The 27,464-nt window shown below is 38.3% G+C and overlaps 1 protein-coding gene across 1 annotated transcript; it reads left to right on the top strand.

Moving 5' to 3' along the window:
* Positions 1-1,166: 1,166 nt before the first annotated feature.
* nr4a2a (nuclear receptor subfamily 4, group A, member 2a) lies at positions 1,167-5,702 on the top strand. The gene is made up of 8 exons (XM_065273084.1): positions 1,167-1,284; positions 1,742-1,849; positions 2,016-2,884; positions 3,180-3,309; positions 3,488-3,651; positions 3,993-4,195; positions 4,322-4,500; positions 4,583-5,702. Exons 3-8 carry the CDS (start codon positions 2,018-2,020, stop codon positions 4,837-4,839), a joined length of 1,800 nt encoding a protein of 599 aa, XP_065129156.1. The 5' UTR covers positions 1,167-1,284; positions 1,742-1,849; positions 2,016-2,017; the 3' UTR covers positions 4,840-5,702.
* Positions 5,703-27,464: the final 21,762 nt, after the last annotated feature.

Below are 27,464 nucleotides of genomic sequence, written 5' to 3'. Positions count from 1 at the left end.
CATCTAATCTGTTCAGCATTATGTTAGACCCCACTGTGTTTATTTTGCATTATGACAGAATATGAAACATAATCAAGATTTATTGTCCAGTGGGTGGTGAACAACAGTGTCCTCTAGAGGAGACTGCACCCCAATTTGAAGATCACCGTTGTTAACTTATTAACATTACACAATCAACATCCATATTGATAGTACCAGTTGCAGGGATCTTCATTTTGTATCTACCATCATAGATGTTGCTTTAAGTGCCTGACTGAATAAATACAAATTCTATTTTACATATTGTGGTCTTGAAATTGATTAATACACCCTACAGTGGAAGGATGCAAAATATCAGTAACACCAAGCCATCTTAAAACAAATGGGCAGAGACATAAAGAGGAAGTGGGCTGTATTTTTAGACCTCTGTATGAGCTGCGTCAAAGCTGTTGTCTTCTGCATCACACTTTCTTTTCCAGTTACTGTCTTCTCTTCTTTGTCAAATTGGTAAGACCATAAGAAAACCTCCTTTGTTAATGACCCCTCCTACCCACTCTTGTGATAATATGAATTTACAAATCATACAAATAGTTGAATAGGGTTTAAAATATTTACCCACAACAAAGAAAACATGTATTTGATTAGAAGGGAGGGTGGATTGGGAATAATCAAATTGCCAGTGCTTAATAGCATAGAGTACTAAACCTCTCATTTTTTAAGAGGTAGTTTTATTGTTTCTTTATTTCTGTATTTTAATTGTTTTTTTTATTATAAATGTTTCTAGTAATAACAGGTAATATAATTTTGCTTGTTTTTTTTGGGGGGGGGGCATTGAATTTATAATTCTTATTATCTTTATTGTTTTCCCCCTTTATTACTGTACATTTGGCAGCATGCATACAATTAATTATTTATTTTTTTAGATACAGATCAATGTACATAGTGCATAGTGCAATACACTTTACAAGATAGAGGTAGATTGCTATATGAAGACGGAATTATATAGTACAGCAGATCACTGTGAAATCCCAGTCATGTAGTTGCCGTCAGTCAGCGCTCAGATTGGCAGAAGAGTCTCGTAGCTGATTGGTGCTCATCACTGATGACGCAAATGACGTGCTGAACTCAGACACGTGGGTTTCACATAAACAAAGACACATTGCCACACGGAGCTCTATATGCCAGTGCTGAGCTCCGAGCTCTGCAGACAACACGCTGTAGGCTACTGCTACATTGGACATTTACTCACACATTGTACATCACAAGTGTATGGATACAATACAATTTTACTAATGGTCAATTAAGGTATGTCAGCGTCTTAATTTTATTATTATTTATTTATTTTGCTTTTGTAAACATATTGTTTTAATTAGGCAGTGCATATGGTCCTGTGGCATTAAATATCTGTAATTGTTTTCTACAACATGGTTTTATAGAAATGATGGCTGTTTTAAAGCAGTAAATTGTGCAGTACGCTTTTAATTATCATTTGTTTGAGAACAGAAAACAAAGCAAACGTATGATTGTGCGAAATTGTGTATACTTTTTAAAAGCAAACTAAAATGAGATATAAAACGGGGCGCGCGAAAAACAACTTTTCGTAAAATACTAATATGACGCATGTTCCATGTGTGCTTGTTGAAAGAAACTTTGAGACGCAAGAAATGTGACCTTCAAGTATAAAAGTTAGAATAGTCAATTTTTTATGTAAAGGAGCTGATATAATGTGATGCAGAAAAGTGAAAGTTATGTGTTTCATCAGAGGGAGAATCCAGAGCTGACACGTTTGTCTCGAACCCCCGGTATTAAATATCTTCTGAAATTATCATATTTACCGTGATCAGCGGAGGAACAGTCCCAACGACTGAAGGTAGGCTACTTGAGCAACACTCAATTGTTAGATACTACTATTTTGCTTTTTATAAAGTTTCATGCAAGCTAATAAAATGTGTTTCAGTCACAATATATATAAATGTCCTAAATCTGTTATTTAAGGCTGTGAATCTGTTTGGTTGATTGGTGTATTTTTTTTGCAGCCATGCCCTGCGTCCAGGCTCAGTATGGCTCATCCCCGCAGGGCGCCAGTCCCGCGTCTCAAAGCTACAGTTATCACACCAGCGGAGAATATAGTTGCGATTTCCTGACTCCTGAGTTTGTAAAGTTCAGCATGGACTTGACCAATACCGAGATCACTGCCGCAACCACCTCTCTGCCCAGCTTTAACACATTCATGGACAACTACAACACCAGTTACGACGTGAAGCCGCCCTGTCTATATCAGGTGCCCCATTCTGGAGAACAGTCCTCTATCAAGGTGGAGGATGTCCAGATGCACACATACCACCAGCAGAGCCACCTGGGCCCGCAATCGGAGGAAATGATGGCCCACCCCGGGCCCATGTACTTCAAACCGTCCTCACCTCACGCCCCGGGAAACCCGAACTTCCAGGTTCAGCCCAATCACATGTGGGAAGATCCGAGCTCCCTGCACACTTTCCATCAGAACTATATGACCTCGCACATGATAGACCAACGCAAAAACCCCGTGTCTAGATTGTCTCTATTCTCTTTCAAGCAATCGCCCCCTGGTACTCCTGTATCCAGCTGCCAGATGCGCTTTGACGGGCCTCTCCATGTGTCTATGGGCCACGACAGCCCTGGAGCGCACCGAACCCTGGACAGTCAGAGTTTTGCAGTGCCCAGTGCCATCAGAAAACAAGCGGGCATCGCTTTCACCCACTCCCTGCAGCTCAGTCACGGGCACCAGCTGATGGACAGTCAGGTGCCCTCACCCCCGTCCAGAGGATCACCGTCCACCGAGGGTTTGTGCGCGGTATGTGGTGACAACGCGGCGTGTCAGCATTATGGAGTCCGAACTTGCGAAGGGTGTAAAGGCTTCTTCAAGGTATTAATTATCGAATATTGTGTTATTTATACATTTTATTATTAATTATAGATCTTTTTTGTGTGTGCTTTTGCCGCTAAAATTGACCTTCAAATTAACCCAATATAATCAATGATGATGGGACACTGTCAGACTTTATCTTTAATAATCTGTTTAATGATATTTTTATTTCGCTTACTTGCTTCTCTAAAGAATGTCATACTGCGATTTAGTTGTCAATGTGCTTAATAAAGTGCTTAACGTTTCCTGAATTGTATTTTATATAAACTAAATATTTTATGTCGTCTTAATTTAGCGCACAGTACAGAAGAACGCCAAATATGTTTGCTTAGCCAATAAAAACTGTCCTGTGGATAAACGTCGAAGAAACAGATGTCAGTACTGCCGATTTCAGAAGTGCCTAGTAGTCGGGATGGTGAAAGAAGGTATGATATTTATTTTTACTTTCCAAGACACAATGAACTAATTGAAGCGTCTTTTAGACTGTTCAAATAATACATAATCATAATGCGCAACCAAAAAAAATTACGCAACTGACAATAAATATTTGTTTTATTGACACGAACATGACAGTTGGTAAAATTAACATTTTTTTTTTGACAGTTGTCAGGACCGCCAGTTTAAAAGGTCGGAGAGGCCGTTTACCCTCCAAACCCAAAAGTCCGCAAGAGTCTTCTTCACCCTCTCCACCCGTCAGTTTGATTAGCGCTTTGGTCAGAGCTCACGTGGACTCCAACCCCTCCATGAGCAACCTCGACTACACTAGAGTAAGTTACAAGATATTCATTTTTTATTTTTAATGAGATGAAAAAAACAGTCAAAGTGCGCATTTGACTCCTGATGGAATGTGAACCAAGCGCAAATCTGACATAACCAATATTAGCAATTTAATATCACGCATGTGTTTCATTATAAACTTTCAACACTTTAAGAGTGACATATTTTATTCTCTAAATTGCTTTTTGAAGAGAGATACCAATAAAATAAACTCAGAAGTTAAATTAAAGAGGGAGAAGAAAGCTGTCCCCCTTCTAGAAATGGGCTTGGCAATTTCACGGGTTATATATTTTAAGGGAGCTCATTAAGTCTTGTTTAAATTAAATTCCAGTTCCAAGCCAACGCGGACTACCAGCTGAGTGGAGACGACACGCAGCACATCCAGCAATTCTACGACCTGCTTACCGGATCCATGGAGATCATCCGCGGATGGGCAGAGAAGATCCCCGGGTTCACCGACCTGCCTAAACCGGACCAAGACCTACTGTTCGAGTCTGCGTTTCTGGAACTCTTTGTTTTGCGTCTGGCTTACAGGTACAGGCTTACTGGAGAGAAGGCTTCACTGCCTCGGTTTTTAATAGCTCTGCAATAATTAGGAGTCGCTTAAATCCCTGCTTAGTGTGCGCGGTAATTAATAGGCACTTGTGTCATTAATTTCAGGTCCAACCCGATGGAAGGCAAACTCATCTTTTGTAACGGGGTGGTATTGCACAGACTGCAGTGTGTCCGTGGATTTGGAGAGTGGATTGATTCTATAGTGGAGTTTTCGTCTAATCTTCAGAGTTTAAATTTAGATGTATCCGCTTTCTCCTGCATCGCTGCCCTGGCTATGGTCACAGGTAAGATCCAGACAATATAATACTCAAACTATTAAAGTGTTTATATATTGTAATAATAATTATAATTATTATCATTTTGCAGAGAGACACGGGCTTAAAGAACCGAAAAGGGTGGAGGAGCTTCAAAACAAGATAGTAAACTGTCTAAAAGATCAAGTCACCTTTAACGGGGGCGGCTTGAATCGTCCAAACTATCTGTCCAAACTGCTGGGAAAACTGCCTGAACTTCGTACTCTGTGCACACAGGGTTTGCAGCGCATCTTCTACCTAAAGCTAGAAGATCTGCTTCCACCGCCAGCAATAATCGACAAACTGTTTCTTGACACTCTGCCATTTTAAACCCAGAAAAAAGCAAACGACCTCAAAAAACTTCCATAGACTCTATTTAATGCAGTCTGTTTCTTCAATCATTGCCAAATGACGTTCGCTTTCTGAAAACGGATTTCAAACTTGGAAAACACGAGAAAAAAAAACTTTGCCATCGAGTGATTTTCTCCCCGGGGAACAAAGACAAAGGATAAAAAGTGAAAGAAAAACAACTAAGAGATTAAATTCTAATAAAAAAACGAACACATCGAATAGTCTGTTTGGTTTAGGACGATGAAAAAAATCTCGCCTTTGCTAATAACTATTGTTAATTGCAAACGTCTGTGTTCATGGACTGCTCACAGAGTATTGTATATACGTCATTTCTATATACATATACAATAGATTTATGTGATTTATATGATGTATAAAGCTTGTACAGAAACATTTTTTCTTTTATAAATTGTGCCTGTGTATTTCTGTCAGGTTGAAAAGGAGGCGCATGTTGTAGAGGACTATTGTCTCTATTACACATACTATATTCCGGACACTATGTAGTCTGTTAGATTTTATAAAGATTAGTAGTATCGGGACAACTTTTAAATGGCACATGTGGAGAAAAATACCAATATCATCTGTACAGGTAAAAGGGACCGATAGTGTTTGTAAAATTGTCAGACATTCCTTGTTTGTATGTGCTGTATGTATTGTTGCTGTTTAATATAAACGTTTATATATTTATTTGGGCTTTACCGTTAAAGAATGGTTGAGTTGGGATTTCAGACGCATAACGGTAGTCTTTGTTTAATGTCTCATATGACTTTATTTATCACCTTTTAATTATGTAGGTGTGTGAAGATCATCACAGGCCTTTTCTATGGTTTAACTTAATAAACTGCAACGTGTTCGGTTTTAAATCCGAATCAAACTCCATGGGAAAGGAACTTTTAATGTTTACAAATTAAACATTTAAATAATTTTAAAGCAGGAGTTGTATCTCTTAATTCAATTTTCAACCTAATACTTTAATTGTAAAATAAGCATAATTTTAAAAATTCTCCAAAATTATTGCAATCATTCTAATTTAACCAACATAGAATAAATAGAACATGTAAATTAATTTAATTTAAAGTGAGATGCGACACAATTTATATTGATTACAGATGGATTCAATATGACTGACACGTCAGTTAAATGCCAACAAATAAAATAAAAAAATTCTTGAACGTTTCCACAAAAACTATTTCGTATTTAAATTATTAATATATCTAATATGGTCAACAAATATCAAATTATTTTCTAAAGGCCTCGTTTTCCCATTTTAAATAAAATTTTTTGCGTAAACTTGCGGATTGTTTTACGCGTTTGCCTCAACATAGAAAATCAATTCATTGAAATGTTATTCCCAATAGACCAAAAATAACTGATGATTTGCTTCAGGCAAACAATCAGAAAACGAGAGTTATTTTATTTAGTTATTTCCGTTACTGTCCCATTTTCTATGGCGAATTTAGACAATTGTTTTGTGTGCGTTTAATGACAACGGCCAAAAACTAAATACAACTTTAAATAATGGAGGGATACTGTACAAAACATAAGGATAATTACTAATAAAAATGATTGGAGAAAAAAATAATTCTGACATATACAGGAGCATTATATCAGTCAATTTTCCCCTAGGTTTAGTACACGACTTAACACCGAATTAAATGCATTAACTTTAATTTAGGATGTGGAGTTAATACTTTATTCAATGCTTTCTTTTTAATTTAAGGAGAGGAAAACAAGTTGTTATTATGCATTTAAAAATATTAGTCGTTCTAATGTTATAATGTCCTAAAATGTTTAAACATGTTAAGGAAGGTGCATATCATATTTATTTTTGGTGGTTTATCAGTTATGCAGAAGTGCTTCGTGTTTCCGACTGAGCCACATATGAACTTTCAAATTAACTACTAAAAACTTATATTATGGCTTATATTGTTGGGGTTGTGCAGGTACAGGAACATAATTTCTGTCGGAAAACTCGTTTTAATATGCTACTCTGCGGAATGCTTTAACCTATATAAAATGATCGGATGTCACACGCTAAACATAAAACCAAGTTGACATTAAGTATGAATCTATATCTACTGTATATCTATGAATCCACTGTAATTTAAATCCGTCAGTAAATCTGATATTTGCAGCCACATTCGATCCAAAGCAGGGCACAATGCCTCAATTCTATTATTATTTATTATGTATTATTTATTATTATTATTATTATTATTATTATTATTATTATATGCGGAAAAATAACTTTAAGACTTACACGTGTTGTGCATGTACAAGGCGTGTACCTGTACTGTATATTGTATGAATTTGTAGATTACAAGTAAGTGTAGTAATTTACCGGTAAAGGGGTATTAAAACATTACTAAATCCTAGACGAACATTATTTTATGCGGTTTGCCATAAAGAATAAAAAATCAGCTCTGCTTAGGTTTTCAGTGAGTTTAAACATTTGTTTTACTGCACACTACTTTTTTATTTATTTTATAAGAGTACTATTTTATTCCCAGAACAGGGCAAAAAGAAGCAACAGATCTGATGCAACATGTTTGTCATAATTGTCTGACTGAAAAAACTCGAACATTGTACAAATGCCGTTTGCTTATACTTACATTAATATGTATATTTCGTAAATAATATTTGGAATAAAATTCTAATATTTTAAATAAAATTAGGATGAGTGAAAAAATCCAAAAATATCTGAATGAAATAAATACAACTAGGCATAGATTCACATTTGTACACTGCGCGGAATCACCTGAAATCGTTTTTATCAAAGTACTTCCCAGCAAGCATGGCACTTTTATTTTGTTGTTTTGTAGTTCTTTGCGGATTTCTGTCATTCATCGTCCATGTCCGTGTTGCTTAGTGAGAAAATTAAGGTGCCTCTGGGGCAGCTCCCAATCGCGCCCATCTCTCTCTCTCTCTCTCTCTCTCTCTCTCTCTCTCTCTCTCTCTCTCTCTCTCTCTCGCTCTCTCGCTCTCTCGCTCGCTCGCTCTCGCGTACGCACGCCAGGCATGGAATGGCTGATCTTTTCCCAAGTTCTCACAAGGCAAAGAATTGTCTAAATAATTACATGTACAAGGCAAAAAAGACTAATTCCAAGTCAAATTAAGATTAAACTCAAAAGCACTTTGCTGACATTTTACAGATCAGTTAGAGGGATGCTCGGCATGTCACAAGCTCGGTTCGTGTTGACTGAAGTAATCATTTAGGTTGGCAACGTCCTAATCTCTGCACAAAGAAAAGAAAGGCATGGAAACATGTAGTGAACGGCGTGTGACAAAAGACACGCGCGCCTTACACGTGTCAAAGAATTTTCAGTCAGCTCTCATGCACGCCGTAGCACTCATGCTCCAAACTTGCGTGTTCAAATAGAAAGGGAGTGCAAAGCATTTTACTGTTCCTTCATCTGTTCTGACAGAGGGGACGAAGACTCGTGCATGCGCCGCTCCTGCTCTTTGATTTCTGCTTAGCACCGTAGATAATGCAAAAGCAGACGGAGGGTTGAAAATAACACATTCCGCCTGTACGGGGCGAGCGCAGAGGCCGCAGGCACTTTGTCTTAAGTGCTAGAGCAGGAAACCTAAGAGGAAGAAAATTATAATGCAGTGGTCCACTCGACTGATTTGTCCAGTTTTTGTGCTGGGAGGATGATGGGATAGACGCCCTAATAGACAGTCATTAAACAGCCCAGGATGTATTCTTCCTACTTCATAGATAATTTTATAGAGACCTATGCTTAACAAGGTCAGACAGTTAGCTGCAGCTCTGAACTCACACAGTAGTTGTTAAGGAAAATGACCTCATGTCCCATCTGAAACCAAGTGAGTGATGTCCAATTATTTCAATCAATTCTGCTCTTTGCATTAGTTTAGTTTATGTTTGCTTTGCAAACTTTATGAAAATATATTTACTTTAAATACTGGTTTCCATTTTCCAGGCAACACAATGGCATCCTCTATGATATGTGGGCTGGTAAACATTGCAAATCTGCACATAGCTATAACAGATGTCATTTGTTCCTCTGCTGGGTTTACAGACAGATGCTTACTGCATGGCCTATAATACAGTTCACGCAACACAGATGCTTACTGCATGGCCTTTAATACAGTTCACCCAACACACGTGAGAAATCAAATCTATTGATAGCACTTATCTAAAATTTTGAATCTTATTCTAAAATATACCTTAGGATGTTTTCTGATATCATTGGGTATAGTATTTTTAGCAATTAAGCAATTAAGGTTTAAGTCAAGTTCAATTGTGCTTGTTTTCTTTACCACTTATTTGAATATTGATTTCAAGCACTAATTTCAAAACTTACTTTTATTAAAATTGGTTGGAGATTTTGTCCTCCAAATAAAAATTTTAGTGCCATATTTCAAGTTAACAGAATTAATTTAAGTCAAAGGTGTTTTTAGGACATTTCATAAGTTTGAGTAGGTTACCACATTTTAAATGTCATTTTAAATTTTTTCCTTTACTCAAAGCAACTTACGTTCAATCCATATTGTATATTGAGTATTTTATGTGTTTCCCTGGAAATCGAACCCAAGCCCTTGGGCAACAGGTACTTTAAATACAACCTTTAACCTATTATTTTTGGTCAATTATCTTTACATTTTTGCTGTTTCGCAAAATATTTTGTGATTCATAATTGTTTTACTCTTCTAATTTGGCTGAAAATCCTATAATAGGCTATTTAATGGCACATTTATATTGTGACAACCTAGTCTATAGTATACAGATTTAACACTCCCTTAGAAAAGGTCGATGTGTGTTACATTAACTGTGTATTTTTTGCCGAGCACTCACAATAAAATGTTCAATAAGTGAAACAAACATAAATATATGATAAGGGCTGTATCTTTAAAGAAATTGTGTTTTCAAGCTTCCATTCCTTTGGCAATCCTAGTGTTCACTACTAGTCCTGCATGGTTAAAAGGTTAGAGGTTTTAGCTACCTCGGCTCTTTTCCGAAGTCAGTTCAACAAAACTGTTAAGTGGACTTAAGATATACAATAAGCGAAAAGTTATGTTTATAGTCCTAGTTATCACACACACTGATACAAAATGTCTAGCTTGAATGCACTGTACCGGTACTCACTTTGGATAAAAGGTCTGCAAAATGCACAAGTGTATATGTAAAATAAAAATTTACACATGCCCAAATATTCAAGTAGTTGTTTAGGCAACATAGATTTTATACTGTAATACTGTATGTTATATTGGCTCCTCAACACTATCTGTCACTAGAGCACTTTTTTTGATCAGAAAATTTGTGTTCAGTTAAGAGATAATCTTTTTCAAATGTTTGTAATTTTGCGGAGTTCTCAGTTCATTAAATGTTTAGTTGACCTAAAAAGGAAAATTCTTTCATCATTTACTCGCTCTCATGTTGTTACAAACCTGTATACATTTCTTTGTTCTGAAGAACACAAAGGAAAATATTTTGAGTAATGTTGATGGACCCCATTCACTTCCATAGTAGGAAAACAGAATAATAAATAAGTAAATGGGGTCTAGGAACGGTTTGGTTACAAACATTTCATAAAATATCTTCTTTCGTGTTCATCAGAACAAAGAAATGTATACAGGTTTGTAACAACATGAGGGTGAGTAAATGATGACAGAATTTTTTTATTTCTGGGTGAACTATCCCTTTAAAGTATTAATTTATCTGTGTCGGATTATCCTAAAGTTACTTAGGAAAAAATACATATGAAAACAAATGAGACCATTGTTCAAATGCATTAATAGTAAGGAGCTATAGTTCATTTTTAAGATGTCATTTTAAATGTGACTGCCTGTGAAAACACAAGTAATTTTTCTGTGATCTACTGTCTACATAAAAACATCCAACAAGAATTTTTTTTTATCAAGAATGCAGGGTAAAAAAATCTAAAATATTTATTTTAATAGCATACTTGACAAATTTGAATTCAGTCTATGACATTTGGAAACTAGTGGATACTTTTTTGAGATTTCTAGGTCTTTTTTGCTGAGGAGAAATATTTTAGGCACTTGTCATTTGCTCTCTGTTTAATCTCATTGGTATCTGGAAATAACTTAGATCTCATCTGTGATTTTTCTTTCTTATGGGTGAATTGAATAGCATTTAAATGTTCAAAAGTTGTTGTGTGGCTATTTCTAATCTTTGAATGAATTTGACAACCAACTTAATTTAATGTATCTTAAAAATTCTGCCCTAATACCCATAAGCTCATGTGTATGAATATTTTGATCAAAGAATGAGAACTGTTGAGACTTTTAAAAAATTGTTAATAAAAAGGCCAGACAGTATGGGGTGGTTTCCTGTACAGGGATTAGCTTAAGCCAGTACTAGACCTTAGTTTAATTAGGAAATATAACTAGTTTTAACAAACATGCCTTGCTAAAAACATTACTTCTGTGCTTTTTTTAGGCAAACAAAGGGCACTGGTGTATTTTAAGATATGTCAGTGCAAGTTGTTTTCAGTTTGGACAGTTCTTACATTTATTTTAGTCTAGGATTAGTCTAATCCCTGTCCGGGAAACCATCCCAAAATGTTTAAACGCTTTGAATAAATTATGTTTTATGTTTTAAATATTAATTTGTGACACCACAGTTAAATACATGTACAACTTGCAGTGGCTTACAGTTTATGTGATTAGTGTTTTGCTCCACAAAAAAAAACAAAAAAAAAAACATTTTCATGTCAGAATGCATTTTGCTATTCTGTGATGAATCAAGTTCGGTCAATGATGGGCATGCAGAGTCAGTCATGAATTGCTTTTATAATAGTTTTAAGATATGAACACTAAGTGCAATTTGATTTAATTTGATTTAATTCAAACTTATTTCTGTATAGTATTATTACAAAATACAAAAAGCAGTACAAACTGCATAATTAATCTAACCATTATATTCATAGCACTATAAAACAAGCCTGTGTTTTAATTTTTTTGCAGTAGGGGTGAGCGGAACACAAACTGGGGGTTAGTTGTAACACGGCTACTTGCATATTTATACAGGGCCGAGCAATCTGTGGTTTTGGTCTTTGTCTCTTACTGTCAGAAGATGAAGATGAAAAGTTGTGTTTTGGTTACAGGAATAGTCTACTCATTTTCAATATTAAACTATGTTATTACCTTAACTAAGAAGAGTTGATACATCCCTCTATCATCTCAGTGCGTGCACGTAAGTGCTGGGGCGCGCTGCGACACTTCGATAGCATTTAGCTTAGCCCCATTCATTCAATGGTACCACTCAGAGATAAAGTTAGAAGTGACCAAACACATCAACATTTTTCCTATTTAAAACAAGTAGTTATACGAGCAAGTTTGGTGGTACAAAATAAAACGTAGCGCTTTTCTAAGCGGATTTAAAAGAGGAACTATATTGTATGGGGGAACAGCACTTTTGGGAGTATTTCGACTCGCCTGAAAAATCCGCTCCCCTTCTCCCTCTCATAATGGGAGAGGGAGAGTGTTACGTCGAAGTACTCCCAAAAGTGCTATTACGCCATACAATATAGTTACCCTTTTAAATCCGCTTAGAAAAGCGCTACGTTTTATTTTGTACCACCAAACTTGCTCGTATAACTACTCGTCTTAAAGTTAGAAGTGACCAAACACATCAACGTTTTTCTAATTTATCTCTGAGTGGTACCATTGAATGAATGGGGCTAAGCTAAATGCTATCGAAGTGTCGCAGCGCGCCCCAGCGCTTACGTGCACGCACACAGATGATAGAGGGATGTATCAACTCTTCTTAGTTAAGGTAATAACATATTTTAATATTGAAAATGAGTAGACTATTCCTTTAAGATATTGAGTGTTTTGGAGGCATGTAAGTAAATTTTTTCATCTTATGTTATTTTTTCCATTTCTGAGTTGGGTATGTAAGTCACCAAATCCATACCTAAAACATAACACAATTTTGAAACATGTCAGCAACTCCTAGTAACTGATAGCTGGGCTTGAAAACATTTTTACACAGTTGATTCAACTTAAAAAACATAGGATAACTTGCTGACATAAAACATTTGTTAAACAATCAAGTAATTTTAAGTTAAATCTATATTGCTGAACAGGAAATTTATATTTTTCGTTCACTAAACGTCAAACATCTTGTTCCAGCATATATCCTTGATTGATAAGCCTAATATTTGTTTAACATAGTTTTATGAAACTTGTAATGTTAATAAAACTCTAAGCAAAGGTAACATCAAGTAAAGCAAAGGTTTAACTTCACATAGAGACCTCAACACACAAGTCTCAATAATGGGGACAGTAATCAAATCTTATGAAGTAAAAAGATGAGCTCTTCATCACAAAAATAATAAGCAACAATTATTACAAAACAACTGCAGTAGTATAAATGAAGACACCAAGCAGCAAAACAACATATAACATATAACAGTAGCAGTTAATTTATGCATGCTGTAATGCATGATGGGTACATTTATCAAATTCAGAGACTTAAATAAGCTAAAAAAGTTGATTCAACTCAAAAAAAAATGTTGAATAAGATAAATCATGCAATTTGTGCATTAAACTTAAAAAGGAAATTTTTCAGGGTTTAGGTTAAGTGCACTTATTTATTTGGATTAAAACAACATGAGGGTTAACAGGTCAGGGTTAGTTGTAACACATTGTCTCATGTATACAATGATAATGAAATGAAAACAATGTAAGTACTATTAATCAAAAGGATATCATACAATATCAGAGAAAATAACTGACAATTATAATTTTTTGTCTTAATTGTGCAGCCCTTACAAAAAAATCTATTAATATGCATTGATGAAGGATCATGGATGAATGAATGTGTGAATATCATAGGCAGATATATAAACAATATCCACCTTTAGTATATAGACAGAATTTTATTGAATTATTTGTGTTTAAACTAAATTTACTAGCAGAACCCTATGTTCGGTAAGAACCCTAGCAGAACCCTATGTGGGGTAAGCTGTAACGTTTGCATTCCTATTACTTTCAGTGTTATTGTACGATAACAGTAGTCAAGCTTTAAGTGTTCATTTGCTGAGATGTGTGTGTTGATTCTTTAATGTGTGTGTTGATTCTGTGTGTTGATTCTGTATGATTAATCTTTTTTGAATGATATAGCCAATCCCAAAAAGCTTTACTTTGTGCCCCACTACTAAACTAATAGCAGTACATTAGCCATACTAACCTAATAAAGTTAAGGGAACCTAACAGTTTAAGTAGTAGTTATATAAACTTTAATACACATTTTGGGAAACCTCATTACTAAATCAATTGAGGGAAAGTGGAGCTTTAGAATCCTGAAAATAAACAGCATATATTGTAGCATGTAGGCTATACATATAGTTAAAGTTGAAATAATGAGTATTATTATATATTTTTTATATACAAATTTGGTTTGGATTAGAACATGATATTTTGCCTCATGACCTTGTATTTTCTTTTTTGCTCCAGTAATGTAACTGTGTCTAAAAAAAGAGGATGATGATTGTGATGAAGGTGCACCATGTATGTCCTGGTTCCTGCAGTCAGACAACAACAGTTTATCATAATGTTAGAGTGTGTATCAGTAAAGTGGGTCATAGAGTTAGCTTCAAATAATCCATACTTTTTACAGCTAGAAATCATGGCACACACATATGCACAGAAATGTTTTACATCTGTAAGCGTGCAAAACAGAAGATATTCTACTAATTCAGTGAGTATAATATGTCTGCTTGATTGGAGGATCTTTTGAAGCATGATCAAACATATTCAATAGACAGTTTCCCTTCACTGCAAATGACAATTATCCATTGGACATATATTAGGCTTGTCTCTTTGCGAGAAAGACAAATAGCAAACACAACGGTGTGCACACACACATCAGACATTGTTCTATTACTCATATTAGTAAACAGACGATCAATCCTTCAGTCATGTATAGAGAATGACCAGATGTCAAGCTCTGACTGATGTCACTGCATGTGAAAATCAAAGTGATGTCCCTTTGTGTCCTAGCAGACGTTATAAAACACATCAGGCTAAAAAGAAAGACACTAATTATTTAAAGATCCTCTTTAATGTGACTGACTGGAGCTGTGGAAGCAGTCACACCACTCATAAATATTTACTCAGATAGGATCTGCGAGATGACCTGCTGTTTTGCATTGATTTCTGATGAACGTTGTCAAATTATTATTTCACGTGTGGTCAGCAATGCAGCGTGGCACTGGTGACAAATGCAAATCTTTAAATAGCCACGTCATTTATGCTAGGAAATTTAAACGACATTTTCAAGGGGTATTAAAATCAATAAGAATATGGTTAAATCAAGATTTTTTTTTATTTGGATTATTCAGGAAACTGATGCATGCAAAATATGTTTGTGGGTAAATCTTGTTTTGCTTATTTATATGAATTTGTGTGAAGTAAGTTGTACAAAAGCATATGATTAAAATAAAAAACAATAACAAAACTCCACCCCTAACCCCAATGTCACAGGCAAAAGCAAATAGTACAAAATTGTATGATCTTTATGTGTTCATACTAATTAATACGAATTAGCAACCTCATAAGATAAGAATGAATTGCCATTTGATAGTGTTGGTGTGCTAAGTCTAATGTACATAGCACACTTATAACAATTTCATGCCTTTGAAATGACTAAGATATAGAGCAATTACACATTAAAGGGCGATCTCCTGGACAGGGTTTATCCTAGTCCCAGACTTAAATGCATGTTTGAAGCTTTGAGCCTTAATTTAAAAACACCTTGTACTGACATATCTTAAGATTAGTTGATATATTGTGATAAGTTGGTACATAGCTATCTTCCTCTTGAGAAGAAGAAAAGTTGGCTTTACCCTTAAACAGGCAAGAGTTAGTTAGTTAATTTAATATGGACATAGCAATAGACATTGGACGAACCAGATGCATTGTATAAAGTGTAGCACGTGTGCTAATTTTCAACACCTGTCCATAGGAGGCTTTTACAACTAAAAAAAGAGAGGAAAACGTTGAGCAAAAAATCATTTCATGACATTTTTGTATCATCTGGACTTGTGAAAAAGATATTCATTGTAATTTGTAAAATATTTGATATATTCAGGATTTTATGAGTTGTATCTCCCAGGATACATTGCCCTATTAAGGTATAAAAAAGGATTACTCTAAAACATGCCATACATATTTTTTCATCCAGTTTAAACAGTGTAAACAATAGGTTTACTAGTAACAATGCATGTAAATAACACAACTAAATGTAAGTAGGCCTAACTAAGAATGAGCAGTTTTTGAATGTCTTCATTGGCTTCATTGGTGCTTTTTCTGCTCCACCTGCAAAAAAGATATTTTTTAGATAATAATAGTTTGGTAAATTGTTTAAGAATTGATTAATTTTGCATACTACCTGAACTACCCCTCAATGTTAACTGTATGTGTCTATATGTGTTTCATGCAGAGGCCTCTTATTGGCTGTAATTTAGAGGAATGCATGCCTGGCATGAGGAAAATTACCTAAATTTCTTGGTTCTAATACACCACTGCACTGTCACAAAAAAATTCATCTTCATCACTTTTCTCAAAATCTGAAGAATTCATTGGTATCAGCTCTATAACTCATATTCCCTATCATTCCTTATACCATAAAATTAGCTGTTGTGAAGCCGCGAAAGAAAATATCCAGTTAAAATGCTAAGATGCAGTCACCTAAATATACGAATATCAGTTTAACCTGCAAATTTGATCATTTATTACAGGTTTTTCTTTGTTAAAAAGAAGGACGGCTCCCTACGTCCCTGTATTGATTATAGGGGTTTGAATGACATTACTGTCAGGGGCGCCGCTAGCAATTTTGGGCCCTATGAAAAAATAGGGGGTCAGGCCCCCCAATACCCATTTCGTACCAAACATACAATCCAACCTACTGTAGCTATTCAAAATCTTTGTCTGTAATTTAATAATACAGAACTATTTATTTTGCTATTGTTTTGACCACAGTTATCAGTATTTATAGATAACTAAAATGTCTGCAGCTAAGATAATTTATTGTGCAATGCAAATTTAATTGAAAAATACAGTACATTAAATCAAATATTCAGAGAAAATGCAACATTCTTAAAGATTAAAGATAAATGTGACCATGCCTGTGAAAACCCAGCTGAAGTATTTCTTTGTGATTTACTGTTTTCCACATAAAATCATCCTATATAATGTAAAGAACATTTGTCAAAATATAAACTTGATATCTTTAATGTTGACTGAGAAATGTCATGTCAGCGATTGAAATCATAGTGAAATTAATGCTTGAAATTAAACTGTGAGGCTTTTTATCTCACAATAAGATTTGAGGCTTTAGTCTGATTTCAGAGACAGTCTTAGTGACATACTGTATACTTGAGCTGTTACACACACGACATTGTAACATTTAAAAATGGCGAACAACAACAATGCATCTTTTCTATGTACATTCTGCCTGAAATAAGACTGGGTCAACAATGCTTGACCAAAGCGGCGTGGTGAGCTTGAACCTGCTTACAGAGGCATTTTTTGGACCAAACATTCAATAGGAAAATTCAACTGCAGTAGCCACCGTTCAACCTGAAGAGGGCAGCACTCAGACGTTTTTACACCATATATTGTAGTTTTGAAACACTTTATATCCAAATGTCAAAAAACTTACTAAAATCAATGAACAGCACTAATAAAACCCCATTCTTACAGATCATTAACTAAAAAAAGTTGGTTTATGGTTTATTACTCTTTAAGAAAACAGCTATACTGTTATTAAATGATTCTTCAGACTGTTTTTTTAATCAACAGGACTCTAAAATGAAATGAATGGCAACTATAGCAGATTACGACATAGATTTCCATTGATTTCTTAACCCTGTTGCAAGTTGAGAAGCTTTAATATACATAATTTGACTAGTTTAGCCTAGTTGCATTTCAGTTTTATCACAACCAACTCGATTTACGACTGCATAAAAATCCTTCCTTGGCATATTGCGTTACAAAACAAAACAGTGTGTAACCGATCGCATTTCTAGTTTATGTTAATTAGCTTATACGGGCTACGTTAATTTAAACAGCTTATAAGGGCTGACTTCGTGTTAGAATCATAACATAAAACAGGGAACGTAAATCACCTTGTGTTTTTTTTAAACTGAGATGAACAGAGCGAAGACTTTACAGTGGAAAGAAAACTGCATTGTATTGCTCCAGCGTCACATTGTGTAAACTGCATTTATAGTAAGGAAGTGAACATATGCAGATATCATAGGAAATAGCAGTAAATCCACACACCTTGTTCTCTTCTGAAGTTCACGCGCACTGTGAGACCGTCGATTGAAGACGGCGCTAAAACGCAGAGTAAAGACGGGGCGGAGCTAAGAGGGCTCAGCTTAAGGGGGTTGCGTGTGTGGCACAGTCCTTGGCTGGGGCCCTCAAAAGTTCATGGGCCCTTAGAATAGTCCTAACTTTTCCCCCCCTTACGGCGCCCCTGATTACTGTTAAGAATAGGTACCCCCTTCCTTTAATGTCTTCTGCTTTTGAGCTTTTGCAGGGAGCGCGGTTCTTCACCAAGTTAGATTTGCGCAACGCCTATCATTTATTGCGCATAAGAAAGGGCGATGAATGGAAGACAGCCTTTAATACCCCTACCGGACACTTTGAGTACTGCGTTCTCCCTTTCGGGCTTTGTAACGCTCCCTCTGTCTTCCAGACTTTGGTTAATGATGTGCTGAGAGACATGATTAACAAGTTTGTCTTTGTGTACATTGATGACATTCTCATCTTTTCCCCTTCCATGCAGGAACACACCCAGCACGTCCGCCAAGTCTTACGTCGTTTGCTTGAGAACAAGTTATATGTTAAGGCGGAGAAGTGCGAGTTTCACAGAAGGTCGGTTTCGTTTCTGGATTTTGTGATAGCCGAGGGTGAGATACGTCCCATCCAGCTAATCAGTCAGAACGGTGGCTGAGTGGCCTGTCCCCGACTCTCGTAAGGCATTGCTACGTTTCTTAGGGTTCGCCAATTTTTACCGGCGATTCATTAGAAACTTTGGTCGGATTGCTCAACCCCTTACGGCTCTCACCTCCACTAAGGAGAGGTTTGTCTGGGGGAAGGAGGCTCAGGAGGCCTTTGATAATTTGAAGTCCCGGTTTATCACTGCTCCTGTTCTTTCTATTCCAGATCCTACCTCCTAGTTCATTGTTGAGGTGGACGCTTCAGATGTCGGGGTTGGTGCCGTTCTGTCTCAGCGATCACGAAAGGATGGCAAGGTGCTCACACCGACTAAACCCTGCTGGCCGTCAAACTGGCTTTGGGTGAGTGGCGCCACTGGTTGGAGGGGACTCCGGAGCCCTTTCTGGTCTGGACGGATCACAAAAATCTAGAATATATCCGTTCAGCCAGAAGGTTAACGTCTCGCCAGGCTCGTTGGGCGCTCTTCTTTGACCATTTCAACTTCATCCTCTCGTACCGGCCTGGTTCTAAGAATATCAAACCCGATGCCCTCTCTCGCCTGTTCGATGTTTCCGATGCTGGCAGAGACAAAACCATTCTCCCGGGGGGGGCGAGTGGTGGGTGCTCTGCGTTGGGGCATCGAACAGCGAGTGAGGGAGGCCGGACGGGAGGGGGAAGTGTCAGAGGGGTGCCCAGCGGGTCTGCTTTGGGTTCCGGAGTCACTCCCGTCCGAAGTCATCCGGTGGGGTCACGAATCCAGGTTAGTTTGTCATCCTGGAGTTCGGAGATCGCTGGCTGCCGTCCGTCAGCGATTTTGGTGGCCCTCTATGGGCTCCGATGTCAGACAGTTTGTGTTAGCCTGTCAGGTTTGTGCCCGCAATAAGGCTTCTCATCAAGCCCCAGTAGGTCTGCTTAAGCCCTTATCTGTCCCTTCCCGTCCTTGGTCTCACATAGCCATTGATTTTGTTACCAATTTACCCAGTTCTAGAGGTAACACCGTAATTTTGACCATTGTCGATCGCTTCTCTAAGGCTGCGCATTTTGTCCCTCTGCCCAAGCTCCCCTCTGCCAAGGAAACGGCTCAGGTCATGATAGAACACGTCTTTCGCTTACATGGTCTGCCCACTGACGTAGTTTCTGATAGGGGTCCTCAGTTTATCTCCCGTTTTTGGCAAGAGTTCTGTAGGCAGATTGGCTCCACAGCCAGCTTGTCTTCAGGTTATCACCCACAGACCAACGGGCAATGTGAACGGGCTAACCAGGATCTTGGTCGTGCGCTCCGCTGTCTGACAGCTCAATATCCGAGCTCTTGGTGTCAACAGTTACCCTGGTTAGAATACGCACATAACTCTCTCCGTTTGAGGCTTCCATGGGTTTTACGCCCCCTCTTTTCCCAGCTCAAGAACCCGATGCGGTGGTCCCGTCTGCGCTAGCCTTCGTTCGACGTTGCAGACGCACCTGGAGGATCGTCACCGTAGACCTGCGCCCCGTTTTATCTGTGGGCAGAAGGTATGGCTTTCTTCCAAGGATCTGTCTCTCCGAGGGCCATCTCGCAAGCTGGCACCTCACTTCCTTGGGCCATACAGTATTGAGAAGGTTATTAACCCGGGAGAGTCAAGCTCAGATTGCCTCCTGCTCTCGGTCGGGTTCACCCAGTTTTTCATGTGTCTAAACTGAAGCCTGTTTTCTTTTCTCCTCTTAACCCTGTCCCCTCAGCTCCCACCCCTCCCACCCCGCAGCTTTTGGACGGTTCCCCAGTGTTTATGGTTAGGTCCCTGTTGGATGTGCGTCAGCGGGGTAGGGGTTTTCAGTATTTAGTGGATTGGGAGGGCTATGGTCCGGAGGAGAGGTGTTGGATACCGGCCCGGGACATCTTGGACCCTGACCTGATTCTGGACTTCCGTCGGTGACGAGGTGAGCCCTCCCGTGGTGGCGGTCGTGGGGGGGGGTCCAGTCATGACTTTGGTTTTATTGACTGCTGTATTTTGGTTTCTCTGTTGGTGTTTCTGTGTTGTCAGTTTCACACATGCGCGTCTCCGCCACGGGTGTCATTAGTGTCATTTCATTCACCTGCGTCCCTCACCTGCAGCTTGTTTTCATGCCCAATCGGTTAGTATTTAATCCCTGTGTGTTTTTCGTTCATTGCAAGTTCGTCTTTGTGTGTACTCGCCAATTTACTAGCTCTGCTAGTTTCTAGTCTTGTCCTGTCCCGTCTCGGTTTCCAGTTTATCGATTTATCTCTCCTACCCCAGTCTGTGCTGTCTGCTACCCGGGAGTTTTGCTGTGGGCGATATTTACTCGACGGCTCTCTGAACTGCTTCTCATCCTCCAGTTACGGACTGCTCTCTATCTGCCTGGTTTACTATCTGCCTTCCTAGCTGCCTGCCTCTTGTGCTTGCAGCAGCGCACACTCGCCGTGGCATTGCCGCTGTCCAGCAGGAGGGTCCTTCAGCACATGTGCTGCCCGGCTTCTCCCTTCAGCACCACTAACGCTCTCTCTCTCTCTGCCCGCCGCAGGATCTCCTCTTCCCATCTGCCTCGATTGCCTAGCCGGACTGTCACCTTATTCCTGGCTTGCTGTGGTTAGCCCCCACATATACTCTCTCCCACTGTTCGCTGTCTGGCCGGAGCCCGAACGTGTGTGGTTCACCTCCCCGGTGCATGTGTGTGCTCCCCTCCTCAGCCGTCTGCCCTGGTGTGGCTTTATGCCCAGACGTGTCATTGTCTGTTTGCACTCATTATTATTTCAATAAAACCTTTCTGTTAACTGCATCGGGATCTTCTGTTTTCTCTGAGCCTGACATTACATTTTTCAACTCAAAATACAAAGATAGGCAATATTGTGGTTAATCCCTTTTTTATACCCTAATCAGGCAATGTATCTCAGTGGATACGTATATTTCAAAATGCAGGGGTGTAAAGTACTTGAGTAATTTTACTTGATTACTATACTTAAGTATTATTTTTGGGGATTTTTACTTTACTTGAGTACAGTTAAAAAGCAATACTTTTACTTTTACTTAATAAAATTTTTTTAAGAAAAAAAAATTACTTTTTACTCCTTACAATTTTATTTACAGTCAAAAAGTACTTCTATTTTAGAGATCTATTTTCCCTTGCTCTATCAAACCAATTAAATTGTGCTGATGGCCAGTTTAATTTAAATGTTATTTATTCTGGAGCCTTTGGACCACACTAAGGAATTGACCAACAGTTCATCTAATGATGAAGATTTGTTCGCTTCTTTAAAACCGACAACAAAAGAAGTGTAACTTGACAGACTCACTGTCCACATTGCGTACCACAACTGTTCAGATCCGATCTGTGCATCCTGTAGCCGTTTTCCGGATTATCTGCACTGTTTCTATGGCAATGATGTCGCGCTGGCACGACAATCTGCCTTGACGTCGGATGTGTTTTATGTGACGTGACAGCATGACGTAACCGAAAAGCTACACAAATGCGATCAGGGAGATCAGACTGAAATGGATTTCTGGAAATGCGATTTGAAAAGGATTTCAAACCACCTCTGGATGTAGCCTGAAACAGATTAGAAAAAAAATTATTTCATGTGGTTTTTAGCCGTTCACACGTTCTAAATGTGATTGGATTCTTATCGGATATGCACCAAAATCGGATTTGGACTGACAGTGTGAACAAGGTCTAATACACCTCTTCCTGCATTGGCTGCCTGTAAGAGGCTTGATAGAGCTTGAAATTTAAGTTAAATATGAGGTTTTACAATTTTGAGTAGCATGTTGCATACTGAAATTAATTGTCACGGATCTCCGCATTTTTCCGTGTCTGTACCACAGACTTTCTTTTCCGTGTCAGTTTTAAAAAATAAACCAATAGTTAAAGTGACATCCTAACCCAAACCCCAAGTCTAACCCCATACCCACGCGAAAATGGTTTAAAAATAGAAAAAACAATTGAGTAATCAATATGTGAACCTGACACGAAAAAGAAAGTCCATGGTACAGACATGGAAAAATGCAGAGATCCGTGACAATGACACGGATAAATGAGCAAAAAATTCTGTGACTATACACTCTAAAAACAAACGGTATAGCACCAAAAGTGGTTCTTTGCTCGTAATCATAGAAGAACCGTTTTTAGTGTCATATAGCACCGGTGAAGCACCTGTGTAGAACCTGTGAAGCACCTGTGTAGAACCACATAGTGCTATGTAGAACCATATGTGGTGCTATAGTGGTGCTATATGGCCACCATATGGTTCATCACCCGTGCTATATGGCACTAAAAACGGTTCTTCTGTGATTACTTTTGGTGCTATATAGCACCGATTTTTTTAGAGTGTACCACAGAACTTTGTGAGATCATGTTGGAAATTAGGTAGTAGTCTTATAGTTTGATAATGAAATACAATTAAATACAAACAATTATAAAGGATAAAACCTTGTATGTGGTTCATTCACTTCATGTTTTTAGAGATTAAAAGTTTAAACATGAATCTCTCTTTTTCATTCTTCCTGCTACTTTTACTTTTTTAATACTCAAGTACAATTTTAATGTGGTACTTTTTACTTTTACTCAAGTATAATTCTGGCCAGATACTTTTACTTTTAATTGAGTAAAATTTACACTCAGTACTTGTACTTTCACTTGAGTAATATTTTTGAGTACTTTTTACACCTCTGTCAAAATGTGCTAAATAACAATATAAACAACATATAACCAAATTTTCTTCTTTAGCACCTTAAGACAATGTTCACAATTAATATTAGCAGTATTAATATTTTTTTAAAAGAAGAAAAGTCAGATTAATATTCATTTACTTACCACAAAATCTGACTGTCCTGCAAAACCGGTGGCCATGTTGGATTTAGGTCAGGCTGTCCAATCGATAAAAAAAACTTGAAGCTTACCCACATATTCAAGACAGACCAAGGTTTGATAAGTGATAAAAGGATTATATTGAAAAGTCTTTTTTATGCCCCAAACAAGACACTGAAGAGAGTGCATCCCGTGGTGCACATTGCCTGTTTAAGGGTTAAGAGACCAATTGGGCTATACCGGTGCATGAACTGCCCCCATTGTAGTAATGATATCCCTATATGCATAATAAGAATGATTCTTTACTAAAAATTGAGTTTTTTTGTACAGACTTAACCAGTGTGGGACATTTTGGATCCATCAGTTGGATGTGCTTCGTTATCCAGGGGCCTCGTTTCAGAAAGGAGGTTAAGTGAAAACTCTGAGTATGTTCACTCCGAAATGAGGGAAACTCTGGCTGCATCCGAACACTTAGGCAGCTGACTTGTCGCCTCACTGCTTCATGAGGCAATGACTTCTGGGGCATGAAGGCAGCTAAGAGAAACGCTTCAGACACACTTTAAAAGCAGCGTTTTTGAACTACAAACAGAGAGCGCCTTTGTGATAACTCACATATCTGAAAACTACAATACTAGTTTCTCGCTGGAAATGCAATTAAAATGTGTAAAAAGTGAAAATATACGTTTATTTACACTAAATTTGTTCCTTGGCTAACTATAGCATGGTTATGCATAACACTTTTTAGTGTAAACACGCATGTGGTTTAATGTGTTCGAAGAGCCACACGCTGTCTCTCCGCCCATTTATGTAATCTGAGGTACTGAGATAAATGTTTATCATCTTTTCTGACCTCTAGCACAAACACACGGTGACAGCCCTATTTTTAGCCTTTCATTGATAAAACTGATCTGCGCGTCTTTCGTTTCATTTTACAAGTGTGTGAAAGTTGAGCGATCTTATTTCACCAATATCAGAGAAAGCTCTTACATATACACGGACATGTAATATGTTTACTTAAAACTTAAGCATTGGACTCTGACATAATATTAGTTCACGTCCATTTAAACCCGTCATTACTCCCGCTCATGATTAAATGACAGGAGAGGGACTCGTCCAAAGGCCATCCCCTCAGTAATCTGGAGAGAAGCAGTCGAAAATGGACAAAAAGAGACGGATTTAAACACCAAGTGTAAACGCAGGGCCGGCGTCATGGGGGGGCATTCGCGGGCAGTGCCCCCCCGAACAGGTTGTTGTGCCCCCTCTACAAAGTTTTTTATTACTTTAATATATATCAAGAATAATTAAAATAAATTAAACATTGAATGTTTCATGGCTTATAATATAATCAAATGAGGAAAATATAGTTGATATATGTTTTCTTTAATTAAAATAGACCAGTTTCTCTGATTGGATGTATCGCCGTGTCTCACCCGTCTTACGTCTTTAGCATATTTGTGACTTGATACTAGCAACGTGATAGTGTTTTTTCGCGGCATTTTATGGATCGTGTAAAATATGGATATTAGAACATTTAGAACGAATCAGCACCGCCTGCTTCATCTTCATGCAAACACAGACTGGCTCAAACTCAGAGATTAGAGGTTGAGGTGGAATTTACAAATCTACAGGACACTGTTTTAAGGAAGTTTAATGTTCTTACACGCCGTCTTTAGCTATTTCAAAGGTAAGTTAGCGTTGTTTTAAATTACGTAAGCTTAAATGTGAAGTGTGGCTATAGACCATTAACAGCATTGCGACGTGATTATGGTAAAGCGGCTTTTTTAAAGCTATGACGCGGTGTGCGCTGCGCTATGAAACCCATTCCTTTCAATGGCTTGCGCCGCGCGAGGGCGGTTTGTTGTTGCGTCGAGTAAAAAGCGCGAGCGCAGCGGAGCTCAGCTTGCGCTCACGCCGCGGTCGAAGTTCAATAGTTTTGCGCATAGTTTGTGGTCTTTTTCCCTTTATACGGCAAATGAGCTGACAGTCTGTACCAGTTGTATAAGTGTGTGCATGCTGTATTTGTTGTTTTAATGTCTTGTTTTTGCAAGTTATTGTAGCTATTGCGTGCCCCCCGTTGGAAGCCGAGTGCCCCCCTGTTAGTTATGGTCTGGCGCCGGCTCTGTGTAAACGTGATGTGTCTCTCTCGTCCACTTGTGATACGATCAACGAAAACACATCTTAATACCAAGTGTAACAGCCCCTGGGATATTTTTCCTCGCGTCGATTAAAAAGGAGTGTCTAAGCTACGTTAAGTGTTGCTTTTTGTATGTGATTTTAAGCGGACATATCATGACAATCAGACTTTTTCCATGTTAAACATAAATCTGTGTGCTTTGATGGATCACAGGGAAAGGACATTGCAAATTGTTCATTTTTTTTCATTGCTTTTGCTTTGTAGCTACTGAAAGCCATGTTAACTTTTAGAATGACATGGCCACTGTACGAGTTAAAACGCATTCCGAATGGGGGGGGGGGCTAGAAAGTAATATTCAGTTGGTTGTCATATAGAATTCCCCCCCTAGATCCAGTGGAGCTTTAAGAAGTTCAAGTATGTGTATCTCCTTGTCGGCGCAATATCGCAGACAAGGATACACAAGGTATTTATGTCTTAGAGCGCAGCACGCACAGTTGGTTTTTGAGAAACCTGGGTGTGTGCACTGTGAGCAGAAGAAGTTGGAAAACGTTGCCTGGTTTCTGCTGCGACATTAAGATGGAGGGTCAGAATTTGGTGTCAACAACATGAAAATATGGGTCCATCAACGGCTCAGGCTGCTGGTGATTGTGTAATGGTGTGGGGAGTATTTTCTTGGCACACTTTGGGCCCATTAGTACCAATTGAGCATCGTGTCAACGACACAGCTTACCTCGGTATTGTTGCTGACCATGTCCATCCCTTTATGACAACAGTGCACCCATCTTCTGAAGGCTACTTCCAGCAGGATAACGCGCCATGTCATAAACCGCGAATCATCTCAGACTGGTTTCTTGAACATGACATTGAGTTCACTGTACTCAAATGGCCTCCCCAGGGCACCTTTGGGATGTGGTGGATGGGGAGATTCGCATCATGGATGTGCAGCTGACAAATCTGCAGCAGCTGCGTGATGCTATCATGTCAATATGGACCAAAATCTCTGAGGAATGTTTCCAGTACCTTGTTGAATCTATGCCATGAAGGATTAAGGCAGTTCTGAAGGAAAAAGTGGGTCCAACCCGGTACTAGTAAGGTGTACCTAATAAAGTGGCTGGTGAGTGTATGTACTGTATGTGTAGGCTATGTATGTATATCTGACTATCACAGCCTGCATGAGCTGTGTCATTGTTTGATAAGTGAAACTGTGATTTTGTCTCTATGCTGTGTGCTGCTTGTACAGCTGTGCACAGCATTTTTTCTCCTGATCGGCCGCTGGTGTGCCATAAGTCAGATAATGATCTTGTGTGTTATGATTCAAGACCCTCATCTGCTGAAGTGGGTGACGTCTTCGTTCGTGGCATTTACTATTTCTTATTGAAGCGAAGCAGCTCACACCTTATTTATGGTGCCCGCTTCCCTTCAGTGCGTAGTATAAGAGGCAGCCGCAATTAACCTTCACCTGCATACAGTGGAACTGCATACAGCTGGCTCCAGTAGTGGAGCAGGAATACATTCTTGTGCAGGGGGCTGTAGAACCTCCACATGAGAGGAATGATGACCTACAGCCATTGCTTTATTGTTCCAAAAAAAGGAGGGGACTTGTAATCATTCAGTGATGCAGCTCAGTTCTATGCTGTGACTGGAACCGATTGTGATGCAATCCTATCCGAGGACTGATTACTTACATAAGAGCTTATGTCTCCATTCAACACGGAAGGGTCCCAAAGAGAAA

This window comes from Paramisgurnus dabryanus, chromosome 15 (genome assembly GCF_030506205.2).
Source record: "Paramisgurnus dabryanus chromosome 15, PD_genome_1.1, whole genome shotgun sequence".
Lineage (NCBI taxonomy): Eukaryota > Metazoa > Chordata > Actinopteri > Cypriniformes > Cobitidae > Paramisgurnus > Paramisgurnus dabryanus.
Note: the sequence above shows the minus strand (reverse complement) of the source record. Positions and strands in the feature narration are given on the sequence as shown.